This window comes from Magnolia sinica, chromosome 6 (assembly GCF_029962835.1).
Source record: "Magnolia sinica isolate HGM2019 chromosome 6, MsV1, whole genome shotgun sequence".
Taxonomy (NCBI): domain Eukaryota; kingdom Viridiplantae; phylum Streptophyta; class Magnoliopsida; order Magnoliales; family Magnoliaceae; genus Magnolia; species Magnolia sinica.
The window spans coordinates 9,797,756-9,813,637 of NC_080578.1; the positions used below are offsets into that span (position 1 = coordinate 9,797,756).

Consider the following 15,882-nt stretch of genomic DNA (forward strand, 5'->3'; position numbering starts at 1 on the left):
CTACTTTGATATTTTGTGGTCCTTGCAACATGATTGACACCTCTCACACCAGAACTAATAGGCCAACTAATATATCCAACCCGCAGCATAGTTAATTCTTCTTTTTTTTTGGTGTGTGTAGAGGAGGCCAAATTTTATTAGAAAGAGAGCAGATTATAACAGAAGACTCTCCAATTAAAAGAGATGGGAGCCAAAATCCCATCCTTGCCGAATCAAGTTATGGAATTTCGCTGTACAAGTAGCTCTCTTCACCAACAGTTTGCATCAAATCCATCACAAACCAGACAAGAAAGGGTTACAGCTTCACTTGCTAGTGCATTGCTGAGCGGAGCACTCGTCACTAGAGCCATTCTAACAGTATGACTAAACTAAACTGCATATACTCCAAATAAAAATGAGAAAGCTCCATTCTGGAGGACCCAGATTGCAACTACTAAATTCCTAGGCAGAGGATTGAAGTCAACTGATAATCATAAGAAACAAAATGCAGATTTCAAGGACCACATATCAACTAAAATGAAATACTTACTTCAGCATCTGAGCGTGCAAGTGCGATGAGAGGTGCAACGCCCCCTTCTCGTCCAATTGCAATGCTGAATGGAAAGAAAGAAAGAAAGAAAAATAATGTTTGCATTAGTCACTAAAGATGGTTTCCCTATGAATACATCCTTCCTACTGACATTATAAGCTTGCTTTGCAGACAAGAATATCATTCACATGGCTAATCCCACAGATGCGTGGGAAAAAGAGTGTACACCGCTTGATTGGTCCACATAGGCAAGTCGATCATGTTGAAAATGGTGACGTCCTAGGATGTGGGGTTCAACCACTGCTATAGAATGGATTGAACCAAATTTATGTAACCAGCTTGTGCAACAAGTAGTGTTTGTAGAATCGGTATCGTTACATGTATCGCTGGCTGGGGATATGGAAACATGTATTGATATCAATGATATTATGGTGACATCCTAGGATGTGGGGTTCAACCACTGCTATAGAATGGATTGAGCCAAATTTATGTAACCAGCTTGTGCAACAAGTAGTGTTCGTAGAATTGGTATCGTTACATGTATCGCTGGCTGGGGATATGGAAACATGTATTGATATCAATGATATTATCACCAGTGTTTTAAATAGCGGTAGCGTGATGCGTAGCGCTCAGCCCTCTATAGCGTGCAGCGTAAATACGTAGCGTGTAGTGTAAGCTACACGATATTTCTATTTTTTAATTTAAAAATAGGACAAATATAATAAATAGTGGAAAAAAAAAAAAGAGAAAAAAATATAAAAATGCCTAAAAGATGATTCATTTTATCAATTATAAGCGTGTTCAAAAAAGTTATTAGTTATCATTTATCAAAAGCCAATCCACATACATAAGCCAAATCAAATAATTATCACATCAACAACTTCCTAAGCAAACCACTTCAATTAATAATGTCTAATTGAAACCACAAGTCACAATTATGAAAAGAAATAAAAATCCCATAGGTTAAAAAGTATCAAGTACAATACAAGTGTCACATTCCTCAACATTAGAAACAAAGAAAACGTGAAAAAATAAAAATAAAAAACTGAAATAGTAAAAAAAATACATTGTAGCTTACGCTACGGACGTTACACGCTACGTAGCTGTAGCGTACGCTACGACCCCTGTAGTGTGCGCTACAGGGGATTTACGCTATTTGGGACGCTATGTAGTGCTACGGCCACGCTACGCTATATAGCGTACGCTACTACTATGCTACGGGCGCTATTTGAAACACTGATTATCGCTAATACTTGTATCACAGGCTGAGGGAAGAAAAAAAAAAAAAAAAAGACGCACACATAATAAGTTTTCCTTTAATAGGAGCCTAAAAGCAGCAATGTTGTCTCAAAGAAACATTGGGGAAATATGGGGAAATTGCTGGAATTTCTAAATGATGCTTCAACAAATGCTAAAATACACATACTTGCATATGTAGGAATCAAATAATAGCAAAAAAGATGCATACGTAATGAGTATCCCTTTAATGGGGGCCTAAAAGCTTGTATGCTGACTCAAGAAAGCATTGGGGAAACATGGGGAAAATGGTGGATCCATCCATCCATGCATGCACATATATACATACAAACATACGTACATGATCCATCTAGCCATTCAACCATCCATGCATACATACACGCATACATACAATGACAGATACATATATACACACATGCATGATCCATATCCATGCATGCATGCATGCATACACACATCCATCCATCCAGGTACACATACATGCATACATACATCCATGATCCATCCATGCATGCATACATATACACAAATACATACATGTATTTTATCATACAACCGTGCACCCATAAAAAAATTTGAAATGGATTTTTTTAATAAATGGATTTTTGGCGATATCAATACATTGGGGATATTATCAATAATATCGCCATTACATTGGTGATACAAGCAACATCTTGAATTTATACAATCGAAAATATTACATTGGCAATATTGATACATTAACAATACTTTGTGATATATCGGCAGTAACTAGAATTTCTTATACCAACCGGTGTTATCGGTATCGTTGAGCTGGAGATATCGATAATATCGACAATATCAACGATAACATCACCGATACTTGGAACAATGGCAGCAAGAACGAATGACTTGACCTCCGATATACTGGAGCAAACAACAATTCAAATATTTGATGTGATCTTGCACCTGGAGAAGGCTGGAGTCTCAACATAATTTCCTCTTGTAATCCTCACTATTGCAATATTGTGATTATGGTGAGAGAGATGGAGACACTAAACCAATCACACTTCGTCGATATATGCTAAAAAACTGACATTCTTAGGAAACCCCAAATTTCTATAATAAGCTCATGTAACAGGAAACTTGGAACCTGTTTGTTAAATCTAAAGTCCAAAGCCTGAATCTGAAATCTGAACCTAAAGTCCGAATCTGAAGTCAGAAAACTAGTATTGAATCTAGAACAACTTGTTTGTTAACTAACGCCTGAAATGTCTGAAATATGTTAATTTGACACATTTGCTCGTCTCCACAGAAACAGTCATGATTGAATCCCCACCATTAAAAACGTCTTAGGGCGCACCTTAATGTTTTTGAAGTGTTTATTTGCCATCCAATCTATTGATAAGGTCACATAAGCCTGGATGAAGGGAAAAAAACAAATATCATGCTATTAGCTTGATCCAGAACTTTCGTGGCCAATTAATGGCCAATCACCACGGTTTCCTATGGCAAGGCCCACCTGATAATTGGATATGCTTCATTTTTTGGATAATGCCCTAAAATGATCTGGAAAAACGGAAGGACGAGGTGGATATAGAATACATACATCAAGGTGGGTCCCACAATAAGGGCCGCACCATCTTGAGTGAGTCTGGGGTCTCACCTAAAACGGATTGCGTGCTGACCTCCGTTGTGTTGACATCACCAAGTTCAATGGGCACCACCATGATGTAAGTGTTATATCGAAACCGTTCGTCCATTTGGTGAGAACGTTTTTAACACCTGAGCCCAAAAATGAGACGAATCCAAAGCTCAAGTGGACCACACTTCAAAAAGCAATGGGGATTGAACATCTACCATTGAAACCTTCTTGGAGGTCACGGAAGTTTTGGACCCATCTGATATTTGGTTTTCCCCTTCATCCAAGTCTTTATGACCTTGTGAACAATTTGATGGCATATAAACATCATGGTAGGCCCTATGAATGTTTCAACGGCGGGAATCATTTTCCTTACTGCTTTTTGTGGTGTGTTCCACTTGAGCTTTTAATGACTAGTTTTTGGGCTCATGCTCTATACTGATCTCGCCAAATAGATGAACAGTGTGGATATAACACATACATCATGGTGGGGCCCACAGAACTTGGTGACATCAACACAAAACGAAGGTCAATGGAGTGTGGCACACCACGCAATCCGCTTCCCCCACAAATCCATGCGGGGATTGGGTACTACCCCCATCAAGATCTGGCTAGAGATGGACGGTCCTGTCAAGGGCTCTGTGGGGCCTACCATGATGTATATGTTTTATCCACGACTATCCATTTTTCCATATCATTTTCGGGAATAAAACCAAAAACTAGGCAGATCTAAGGCTCAAGTGGGCCACACTATAGGAAACAGTGGGAATTGGGTGCCTACCATTGAAAACTTCTTAGGGCCACAGAAGGCTTTGATCAAGTTGATTTGTGTTTTCCCTTCATCCAGGTTTGTGTGACCTTATGAAAAGATTAGATGGCAAATAAACTTCACAGTGGACCCAGGAAGGTTTTAACGGTAGTTGGTCCATTCCCACTGCTTTATGTGGTGTGGTCGACTTGTTCTTTGGATGTGCCTCATTTGTTAGGATCATGCTCTAGAATTATCTAGAAAAGTTGATGGACGGTGTGGATCTAACACAAATCATGGTGGGCCTAGAGAAATGCCACACGTTAAAAGTTGGGTTGTGTATTACGCAAAGGGCAAAAATCTCTAACACGCCAGGCATTTTAGATTTTTTTAAAAGAGTCCACGGAGCGCATTTTGGATTCACCATTAAGCTAGGCCTCCTTGGTGGAAAAAATTTGAGGCAAATCACGGAGCGCTTTACGAGTTCAGTGTCAACAACCAACACTTATTGCCGAGGGCTTTCTGAGCTCCACATTCCGTAACTTTTTTCAGTGTTAACAAACAGGCCCTTACTAACTTGGCCTCTGCTATATTAGGGCACATGGCGATTCAAACATTCGATGTGCATTTATCTAACAATCTCAAGAAGTCTCTACAAAATTTAGTCTAGCGACCTTTGGTATTGTGATATTGTGATTCTAGCAGTGATGCACAAGAACGAAATTAAATCAATGTAGAACCCTTGTTAGAAATAATGCTCTCTCGCTCTCTCTGTAGAACCCTTGTTAGAAATAATGCTCTCTCTCTCTCTCTCTCTCTCTCTCTCTCTCTCTCTCTCTCTCTCTCTCTCTCTCTCTGTAGAACCCTTGTTAGAAATAATGCTCTCTCTCTCTCTCTCTCTCTCTCTCTCTCTCTCTCTCTCTCTCTCTCTCTCTCTCTCTCTCTCTTCTTTTTCCTTTTTTGAGGAATAAAATAAATAAATTTTTATTTTTTGAAAGATAACAAAAATTCTTAACAACCCACAAAGCGGGAAAAGAATACAACCAAGAAAGCGCTAAACGGCACTGAAAAGATTGCCGGACACACTGGCTTTAACATACACTGACCAACTCAAAATAAGCCCTATGATCTACCTAATAACATCCTCTACCCCCCACGTTTTCATTGAGAAAACAGTGACCATTTCTAGCTCCCCAAATAGCCCCCCCAAAAAAATAAATCCCATCAAAGTCAAACGCCATGGTGCAACTTTAAAAAATTAAAATAGATTCTCCACTCTACAACTTGTTCCAAAATAGGTAATGAAATACAAAATCATGTCAACAAAAAGCAGTACGTATTCTAATACAAACCTATTAGCTTCTGAAACTGACAATCCCCACAAAGCGCCCGCAGCTCTTTCTTGAAGACCTTGGGAAGCATCTGAGCAAGTTTGTGCCAGAGCAACCTAAATAACCAGAAAAATGATGAGCAACAGCCAAGGAAACTTTACTCCAATTAACCTAAAATTCAAAAAGCAAAGGTGCTTGTTCATTGCTTCAACATAAAGTTCCGATGGCAACCATATCTAGAAAATAAAAAGATAAACATTGAACTCTTTCACCATTGCGCTCTTTCACCAAAGTAACCCGACATGTTGTAAAACCAAAATCTGCCAATTGGGAACTCTAAACACATGAGGTAATGCAAAAATAATGTGCTGAAAGAGTTACAACCACCATAACAAAAAAATGGCCTGCAAACAACCTAGGTCTCTTTTCCAAAGATACCATGCTATTCCAATAGGCAAGCATATGATAACATATAAACTGCACATGGCATGGAATAAATACCACATGAGAGTATAATCTATAGAAATTAAATGCTGCATGGAAACATGGAGGGTAATTTGTTCAATCCAGTTTAAGGATTTCATAAGAGAAAATAAGTTTGCTAAACATCCTTGACAAGATCGTAACCATTCATAGGACCTATTCAAATACAAGGACAATAATGAAAGCGATCTTGGACAGCTCAAACCACAGTCATGGGATGAGAGCATAAATGAAATATCAAAGAACCTTCAATCTAAATTCAATAACCAAATTCACAATTTTATATTTCAGGATTTTTGCTCTTACAGAACCAGAAAGATAGTTCCAGTGGAACAGATTTCTTTTCTTTAGTTTCCATCTCTTTGAAGGAAATTATACTATGATTGCCAAAGAATCACAAATCAGGAAGCAAGACCACTGCACTGTTTCGAGTATGATCACGATGAGGATGTGAAAGAAGACAAAAGAAACAATTTTTAGAATAATAAAATGAATAGGATGATCTTACTCAGATATTAAGAATGAAAACATACCAAAGCCTCAACACCACCAGCTGCAGCAATTGCTTCTCGATTTCTGTCGTCGAAGGATAAATTCCACAAGGCACCAGCAGCTTCCTGTCTGTTTAGTGAGGAGAAATAGCATCGCAAAATCAGAATAGACCAATCAAAAAATGCATTCTTGAGGGCCCATTTGGACACGCTTCCTCACAAGGGGGTTTGTAAAATGGGGGTCTCGAGCCTGCTTTTTCAGTCGACTCAGCAAAATAAAAATGGGTTGGCTTTTGCCAAGTCGGGAGTTTTAGCACCTATTTTGTCAAGCGGGATATGAGACATGGGTTTGCAAAGTGCATCCAAATGCAGAACATCAACTGCCATTTTGGATCAAAACGGCATTTAGCCTCAAACGCCCCTTTGGGGGTGCATCCAAATGGGCCCTTACTCTGTGGAGAAAAACATAGAACCCAGATAATTGAATCTTTTAAACAACTCAATTACAAATTCTAGGACAGGCAGTTGTAGGATGATAAAAATAAACAGTAGGAAATTAGAAGTAGAAGAATGCAACCAAATTACATATCAGCTAATTTATACAAAAACCCCCCAAAAATAGACAGACCAAGAATAAGTAGCTGGACATCCCAATACAATCTATCCAATGCAATTTAAAGAACCACATATGATGGAAAAAAAGGTCGGTCAATAAGCAGAACTTTCTGTGCAATACTTATAAGCATAAGAAAAGCACCGTGCAATAGTTATGAGTACAGGAACAGAACATACCACGAAATGGCACAAATGATTCATATCTTGGTCAAAAAAAATTGAGAGCACACCAACAAACCTTTGAAATGTTTACAGCTCTTTTGTCTTTTTCTTTTTTAATTTTTGGCGCGCGCGCGCGCGCGAGAGAGAGAGAGATGTTTACACTTCATCATCCTAGAGACCAGGGGTGCAAATTGGCGGGTTGGGTTGGTAAGGGTCAACCCAAGCCCGAACCAACCTCAAGAAAACCCAACTTCCAACCCAAGGTGCCCAACATGAATTCGTCTATACTCAACCCTAAACCGATCCACTCCAACCCAATTCAAATACATGTGATTATTCCTTACCCAACCTAACTCGACCCGAATTTGCTCAACCCAAATCCAACCAGGTTTCAATCAGGTTGGAGTTTTCCAACCCTAATTCAACCGAGGACCGTGACAAGCTGACCCAACCTGACCTGAACTCGGGATGGGTAAATCAAGTTTGGGTTGACCGAACCCAAGTTGCAGCCCTACTAGAGATTATTTACAAAGCCTTTATATAATCCGCATGTAAATTTTAAAATAAATAAATAACTGACAAAATTTAATTTACCTGACACCTTCGTGATGAGAACAAGTAAGTTGCACCAGTGCTTCGAGTGCACCTGCCTCTTGTCCAACAGCAGCATTGTTACTGTTACTATCACCATGAGCAGCCAGATTAGCTAAGGCACGAGCAGCCTGGGCATAAAAGAGCAGGATAACCACCAGCGACATCAGCTTCCTTACAGCATATCAGACTTGTTTGAAGATGCATAGGCAACACATGCCACAACTAAAACTACTACCTGAGTATGCCCATGGGAAAGTCAATGTAATAATTCTGCAACTTAAATTCACTAGTTCTCTAAGTCACATAGGGAGTCCGCCACAATGTTTAAGGGGTGTTTGGATGGGCACCAAATTCATGAATTTAACAAATCTTCTTTTTTCATCTTTCATAAAAAAAATTCATGAATTTGGCAAATCTTAATTGCCAAATTCATGAATTATGTAACTAGTGTGTTCGGTTAACCTTGTTTATTGAGTTTGCTGATTTTCCAATTAATAGACAGGGCACAACTCACAAACTTAGCAGCTAGAAGATAGGGGGGAGGTCCAAATTCACCAATCCATGAAGCAAGAAATCAAGGGTTTCCCAATGTTAAGATGGAGAATGGCTCCCCACCCATCACAATACCTCTACTTTCTTAGCAATTGATTTAATGGCTACGATTAGCCAATCAAAGTCATTTTTCAGAAAGATGATCAATCAAACGGGGGCCCCACATTATGAAAGGTCAATTCAATGACCATTTCTAGTTTATCAATATGGACCGTTAAGTTTCCAAAGGATTGCTCAGTTGGTTAGTACCATCAAATAAAGTAATTTTTGAGAGAGATGGCCAATAAACATAGACCCACATGATTGATAACAATCAGACCTTTTATCATATAATATTTTTTTTTTAACAACACAAGATGTCCCCGCCCCATTTGAGGTGAGACTATACCTTGCAGATGCACGCAATCACCCGCAACCACGTGCATCGAGTAATGCCAAGGAGGGGAGTTGAACCCACGCCTGTAGGGATAATCCATATAATAAATATGGACCATCCATTTCATAAAGGATCATCTTATGAAAACGATTTTTCGGGAGGGGTCAACATAACAGGTGAGCCAACTAGATGGAGAATCCAGAGCACTTATAGGGCCTTCTCTAGTATAATCAATAGTTATCGTTCATTTCCTATCCATTGATTGAACAGTTGGGATCGTCATTGAGTGATTGTCTGGAGGATGGGCAATCAAATGTGGCTAGTTGCACAAAGCATGAAGCAGAGCAGCAACAAATGTGTAGAGGTGTGGAAGTGCCTCTTTCAAAATGTTAACGAGTGTAAATGGGTAGGAAGCGGGAGTGACAGCGAGTGTCCGAAGTAGGGACTCGAAGCAGGAGCAGCACCTAATTAGAAGGATCCTGCAAATAAGGCCCCACAACATGGGTGGTCTAGACCAATTACTGTACTTTCTCTATAATGTACAATGTGGACTGCCATTTTCATACCCATTGATCAAATTGTTAGGATCGTCTAATAAAAGTAACCTCTAGGCAGATGAAGCAATCAAAGATGGGCCCCACATGATGATGGAGAGCCCAAATTAATTATTGGAATTTCTCCATTATGATTAATATGGGCCATCTATTTTCCTATAAATTAATCAAATGGGTAGGATCACCCGACCAAAGTGTATTTTAAGAGGGATGAGCAGCCAAAGGTGGGATCCAAATCAATTATTAGAACTTCTCTATTATAATCAATATTGACCGTGATTTTCTTAGTCATTGATTGGATGGTTGAAATCATCCAATCGAAGTCGTTTTTGAGACATGGGTAATCAAAGGGGGGGCATAACCAGATCCATGATTGTACCATTTCTACATTATATTTTATTTGGACCATCAATTTAGATGACCTTTGATTAGATGGTTTGGATCATCCAATCTCAAGCGAATAGAACGAATGGGCTTGAAAAATTAATTGAAAATTCTTTCCCAAATTCTTATGACATAAAAATAAAAATAAAATAAAATAATCAAAATTTTGATAAAGAAAAACCAAAAAAAAATAAAAATTGATAAATCATTAATCTACAATTTCGTGTAAACTAATTAAGGAACTTCCAAATTAATGAGTTTTTTAATTAATGCCTCCAAACACCACCTTGGATAGATGGTAATAGGTAACCCACTTACTCTAGGGTTAGATGCAAGGTAACAATGCCTGCTCCCATAGATGGGTAATCGCAGCTCAAGATGAAAGAAGTACTAGAAACACCAAAGTTAATCTCCCATTTCCATGTTTAGGCAATTTTCACTCAAAAATATACAATGCAGGGGATAAGCATCTTGGATGACCGTTGAGATAGATAAAATCAACTACTACAAGGATAGAGAAAAACTAAAAGCAAGCCGACATCCAAGTCAACAGGGAAAGAAGAAAAATGTTCCACTAAATCCCTGCCTACCTAGTAAATAATGCTTAGAACGAACAAGGAATGCAACTAAGCTCGCTTGGGAGATAAAAGGAAAAGCTACCTGCTCCTGCACTCCCTCGAACTTGCATTTCCGTGCAAGCATCACCAAAGCTTGGACACCACCTGCCACTGCAACCTCCATGCTACATTTCTCATCAGCTGCCAAATTTGCAAGTGCCCCAGCAGCTCGTTCCTGTTTGACATCAAAACAAACAAGCACAAAGGTCTCAACTTGTCATCTTTGTACTTTTTCCCCTAGTACTAGTAAAAAGACATGACTGCACATCACAGGCAAGACATACAAGAACTCCATCACCACCAGAATCCCATTTGAAAATAAGATCGACAAGAGCTTTTACAGCACCTGCCTCCGCAATGGCACCCTGAAACCAAGAGCTGATCACATTGTAACCAACTATCATAAAGAATAGAGCATGCAAAAGATGACGTATAAAACCTTGTGCTCCTCTCCAACAGAAAGATTCCAGAGTCCCCCGGCAGCCTCTTCAGCAACCAATCTGTTCTTAGACCTAGCAAGATCAGCAAGGATGCTGATTCCACCTTCTTCTGCGACAGCTTTTGCAACTTTAGCATTCACGGACAAGTTTGCTATAGCCTATACATTTGGATTCCCATATCAATTCAAAACCATCAACCCAAAATTCCCTGAGACATGCCAAAATCAAGCTTGCTAAACCCAAAACTTTACCTTCGCTGCTTCTGACTGGACACCTTCCCTACTAGATCTAGCAAGATCTAAGAGCAGTCGTATCCCACCATCCCGCATAACTGCCTCTGCCCTTCCACAATCAACAGTCGCATTTCCGTCATCAATGACAACAAAGGTGGCAAGTCCCGTTGCTGCTCTTTCTTGAACATCCTCTTGTGAGCTCTGCATCAAGCTGAGCAAAAGGGCTGCACCTTGTGCCAGCCAGAAATTATCCATCCCTTGTGGATTAGTCTCCGCAACACGAAGAAGCGAGTGTGAAAGAGCCCACTGGAGCCAATTCATAACATCCCCTACGTACCCAACACCGTTCCTCGAAGTACTCCACTCCCAAAAGACATTCCGTTCTTTCATGGTGGTATCAGCGAATAATGAAGCTAGACCTTTAAAAATGTCTGTGAAAATGGTGAGCAGCAACTTTCCCTTGACATTATATGCTGAGTAGTTACCTGCTTCTTCCAGAACCGTGCAATTCAAAGCACAAAACACCTTCAAGTTATGCGATGAAGACAATAGCCTTGAAACAGCACTCGGGGCGATGTCGGTCCTCGAAACGTCAATGCCAACCAAGTTCGGCAGCTTGCTCCAGAGCTGCATGGCCAAGCTCCATTTCATGTTCCGGGTCCCTGCAACCGAGAGGAACCGAACAGAGACTGCATTCCCCAGTGCGGCCTCATCAACATTCCCACAGTCCACAAACCCAATCTCAGCCAGCTGCTTGCAATGCCTCCCCAGCGCATTGATGGCCTCCCCGTCTACGTCCCGGACGCCTGAGAGCCGGAGCCTCCTCAACTTGGGGCAGCATTGGGCAACCAGCTTGATGGCATCACTGCTGATCCTCTCACAGAAGTCTGGGCCAATCTGGAGGCTCTCAAGCACCTCGTGGCGGGCTGCCATGACAGAAAGCGCTGCATCGGTGATGTCCCGGCAAAAGTCGCCGCTGATCTCACGAAGGCCACGGGCCTGCAGGTACATGACCGCGCCGGCGGAGTCTGCCCCACGGAACCGGAGCTTCTGGAGGTTGGCGCAGCGCGAGGCGAGGGATGAAGCGGCCACAGCATCGCACCTGTGAGCCCGGAGGTCAAGGGAGGTCCAGAGGCAGGGAGACGAGCCAAGTGCCCGCCACGTCCGGCAGGTCGACGCCATGCTGGCTCGGTCCCTGTAATTCAGGTAGGAAAACAGCTGGACGACGGTGTCGTCAGGTAGACATGTCCAATCGACCTCTATTCTCGAATCCGACTGGGACGGGACGTCGCAGATACAAGAATCCCTGTGAGAGATTGATTTATCCTTCTCTCTGGAGTGAGAACCTTTCCGCCGAACTCTTCGACTCATCTCGAAATTAGAGCTCCGAATTCTCACCAATTAATAGAAAAAATGGACAAATAGAAACCCTAGAATTGCAAATAAAAAACCCTAATCATAAGGGCATCGAATTGCGGAATACAGAGAGAGATATGGATTCAAAGGACTAAATATAAGAAGATATATAACGAATCTAGGTAAGGGATTGAATCGTCTTTTTCTTTCTTTTTGGTGGGGGAGAAAATCAAAGAAGGGCAAAACAGGAAAAGGTGATTTTTCTTACCTGGAACGATTATTTCGAGCTGCAGACTGGAATGGGGTTTTTCTTATTATCTTGAATTTTTATTATTATTATTTCCTGTGTTTTTTTGTAGAGAGAGAAGGAAAGAAGAGAGAGGCCTGGGAGGAGATGGAGATGGAGATGGAGAGGGGTATGGAGGGAAATTGGCGGGGGTAATTTGGGAAGAGAAACGAAACCCTGGGGGCATGTATCTGCTGCCTCTTCTCCCCTTCTCCTGAAAGGGAAGAGAGCACAGCACGCAGAAAAAGCGTATATATGGGTAAGGAGGGCTGGATTGGGCTAGGCCTGTAAATGGGCCTTTTGTTTTACAGCCCACCATGTATTTTTGGACCATCTTTTAAAAATATGGTGCAATGCCGAGGCTGAAAGGTTGCGAGTTACTTTCCCGTTTTGATGTTGGACAACTAAGGCCCATGGTTATGTGATCCGAATCGTTGATTTTATGGGCCTGATTTTGGATGGCCTGTGATTTTGATACTTGGATGAGTGGACATCAAGTGATCGATTGATCATGGAAATAAAGCAATGGTTCAGATTCTAATAAGAAAATACCAAATATTTAGAATTACTGTCTTCCAACGTGGGAGTTTTTCAGTTCATATACAGTCCTTGGTGTGACCCATCGTGTCAATGGTTTGGATCATTGAACCATAGACAATGCACCTCAAAGGGTGGGACATGGGTCCGGGGATTGGCATGACAATAGCTCCTGTTTGAATATGGGCACACATATAAGATCCAGATAATTCATCTGCTGGACCTTATCATGGATGGACCATCTCCAAAAAGTGAAATGTAGGATTATCCCAGCCGTTGATTGGAGGACTTTTGAGGATTGTACGTCAACCGTTACAAAATTGTCCAACTGTCCATTTTCGTGGCCAGCTAGTATGGTTTGGGGTTCAATGCTTTAGGTAGTATTTGAATGGCCTATGGTCCAATGATTAAAAAAAAATGATCCTGACCATTGATTTATGGATTTAAATGTGACCCACTAGAAAATCTTCTTGCCCGTGATACACATTCAAATACTCATATCAACGGTTGGAATCATCCTTTATTGTGACTCATATAGCCTATAGACCAAAACTCAACAATTCTGATTATTAGATCATTTCTACATGTGGGGTGGGCCTAAACTAAGAAATGTAATTCAACTCATGTTATTGGAGGATCCTAACGTACTGACCCAATCTATGGTTGAGATTGAATGCACTATAAATTGGAATTGCAATGATGTGTCCAATCTGTTCATGGCGAGAAAGTAGCCCTAAAATTGCAATGGCATTCCTTTCAGGTGTAACTCAAAAGTAACTGAATTACAATGTGAAACTTACTTTCATACATGAATGCTTGCAAGGGTATTTGTGATTCAGCTGTTTTCACTTTATTGAATTAATTATTGCAATTTGGTTCGATAGTGTGTCCAAACGCAATCAAATTCATTTCCGAAAACACTCAGAACTCATTGTACAAATGTCTTAAAGTATATTAAGATTGTTTTATGTCATCATTGATTTTTTGACATGGCACCATATATGCGTTTGCATCAGCATGGTAGGTGACACGAGAAAAAGTATAAAGTGACTTGGAAACGCCTAACACACATGTATTGCTATTATTAGTAAGTTAATCATGGGTTTTTTGAGTTCAAGCAGGCTGTTATGGTGCATTTTTTTGAAGGCATCTGAGAGCTAGAAATCAGAATTTGAAGTTTAGATTTTCCCTAGAGAAATAATTGTGGTAGTGAAGATGGTAGATGAGGAGCTAATGAGGTTCTGAATCATGTTGAAGTAACTTTAATTGTGATTTGTAACAATCATGCAATTCCACAACTCTGCTTATGGCTGAACGTACATTGTTGAATTAGATTTAATGCAGCCCGAAGCATGAAATAGACTATAACCCAAACCATCCATTCATGACGAAGGTTCTATAAATGGATCATGGATTGATTAAACAATCATATCCATATGTAAATGGCACATGAAGTCATTGATGGGACTTTTGATTATTATTGTCAAAGCATTTTCAAATGGTTGGGAGCATCCAATCACTTTGAAATTTAGCATATGGTCCATGTTGCAGTCATGGACAACCATGACTGCGAACGAGTGATGGTTAGGATCATTGGACATATATATGCTAATTTCTTGCTTTCATGAGCATTGTAAGTATAATTTATTAAGGACAGAGACCAGAATTTTTAGCAGTGTTGGATGAATGGGCCCATGGATGATTGTGAAGGTATGGGCATAAATTTAAAGAGAGAGAAAAAAAAAAAAAAAAAAACCATGGATCTAGCTCCATGAATCAGTAGTGGACAGGCCTCTGTTTTGAGTGCCCAATGTGGTTTGAGTGGGTTAAAAAAGGTGGGGTCCAGCACAGGTCCACAAACATGCTTTGGCCCAAAATGCGGTATATGTCATTTTCTTTTTTTCTTTACTCATCTATTTTCTTTCTCACATGAGCATGTAGATCACTGAATGGGTCATTTTCTTTCTCACACAAGCATGTAGATCACTGAATGGGTAATGTTATGTGATCCATGTACCACACACCATTGGTGTATTGACGTCACCAAGTTTTGTAGGTCCCATTATGAGGTATGTCTCATATCCAAACCATCAGTTTATCCGGCGAGCTCATGAAAAAAGAAGAAGAAGAAGAAGAAAACAGATCCAAAGATTAAGTGGACCACAATGCAAAAAGCACTTGGGATTGAACGTGTACCATTGAAACCCTTTTGAGAGTCACTGAAGTTTTGGATCAATATGATATTTGTTTTTCCTCCTTATCTTGGTCTGTGTGACCTTATGAACATACTGGATGGAAAATAAATGTTGTAGTGGGCCTAAGGATGTTTTAACAGTAAGAATCAGTCCCACTGCTATTTATGCTGTGGTCCACCTGAGCTTCAGGTATATAATTATTTTTTGAGTCGTGCTATAAAATAATTTCACCAAATGAATGAACTGTATCGATGCAATAAATACATTATCGCGGGCCACGTAACTTTAATCTCCTTTCAACTGTCAGTAGTACTCGCAGCAGCTCGATGAGCGTCAGCGCTCCTCTCAGCACGACAGGTACCCACACCAGCTAGGTCGTTGGGGTGCGGTACGCCAGCCAATCCGCTTCCCTCAAAATGGTACAATTCAGCTCGGAGGGACGCGGATTAATTCTCTAGCCACGAACGATCAGTTCTGTAGGCTAGCCTATCATGATGTATCTGTTTATCCACACCGTCCATCCCTTCTCTCAAATTATTTTA

General features: G+C 40.4%; 1 protein-coding gene across 2 annotated transcripts in view; it reads right to left on the reverse strand.

Annotated features, from left to right (window-relative positions):
• Positions 1-12,838, reverse strand: part of LOC131248212 (protein ARABIDILLO 1-like) — a 28,839-nt gene extending 16,001 nt beyond the window's left edge. The window contains exons 1-9 of one of the 2 annotated variants that reach the window (XM_058248352.1): positions 12,591-12,837; positions 10,985-12,396; positions 10,733-10,891; positions 10,578-10,658; positions 10,337-10,468; positions 7,811-7,938; positions 6,482-6,569; positions 5,487-5,581; positions 530-593 (exon numbers count right to left, since the gene is read on the reverse strand). In XM_058248352.1, coding sequence (XP_058104335.1) covers positions 530-593; positions 5,487-5,581; positions 6,482-6,569; positions 7,811-7,938; positions 10,337-10,468; positions 10,578-10,658; positions 10,733-10,891; positions 10,985-12,337 — 2,100 coding nt within the window. In that variant the 5' untranslated portion in view covers positions 12,338-12,396; positions 12,591-12,837. Of the gene's footprint in view, positions 1-529; positions 594-5,486; positions 5,582-6,481; positions 6,570-7,810; positions 7,939-10,336; positions 10,469-10,577; positions 10,659-10,732; positions 10,892-10,984 lie in introns of both variants that reach the window. The other variant, XM_058248353.1, reaches the window with a different exon arrangement.
• Between the last annotated feature and the right edge of the window lie 3,044 nt (positions 12,839-15,882).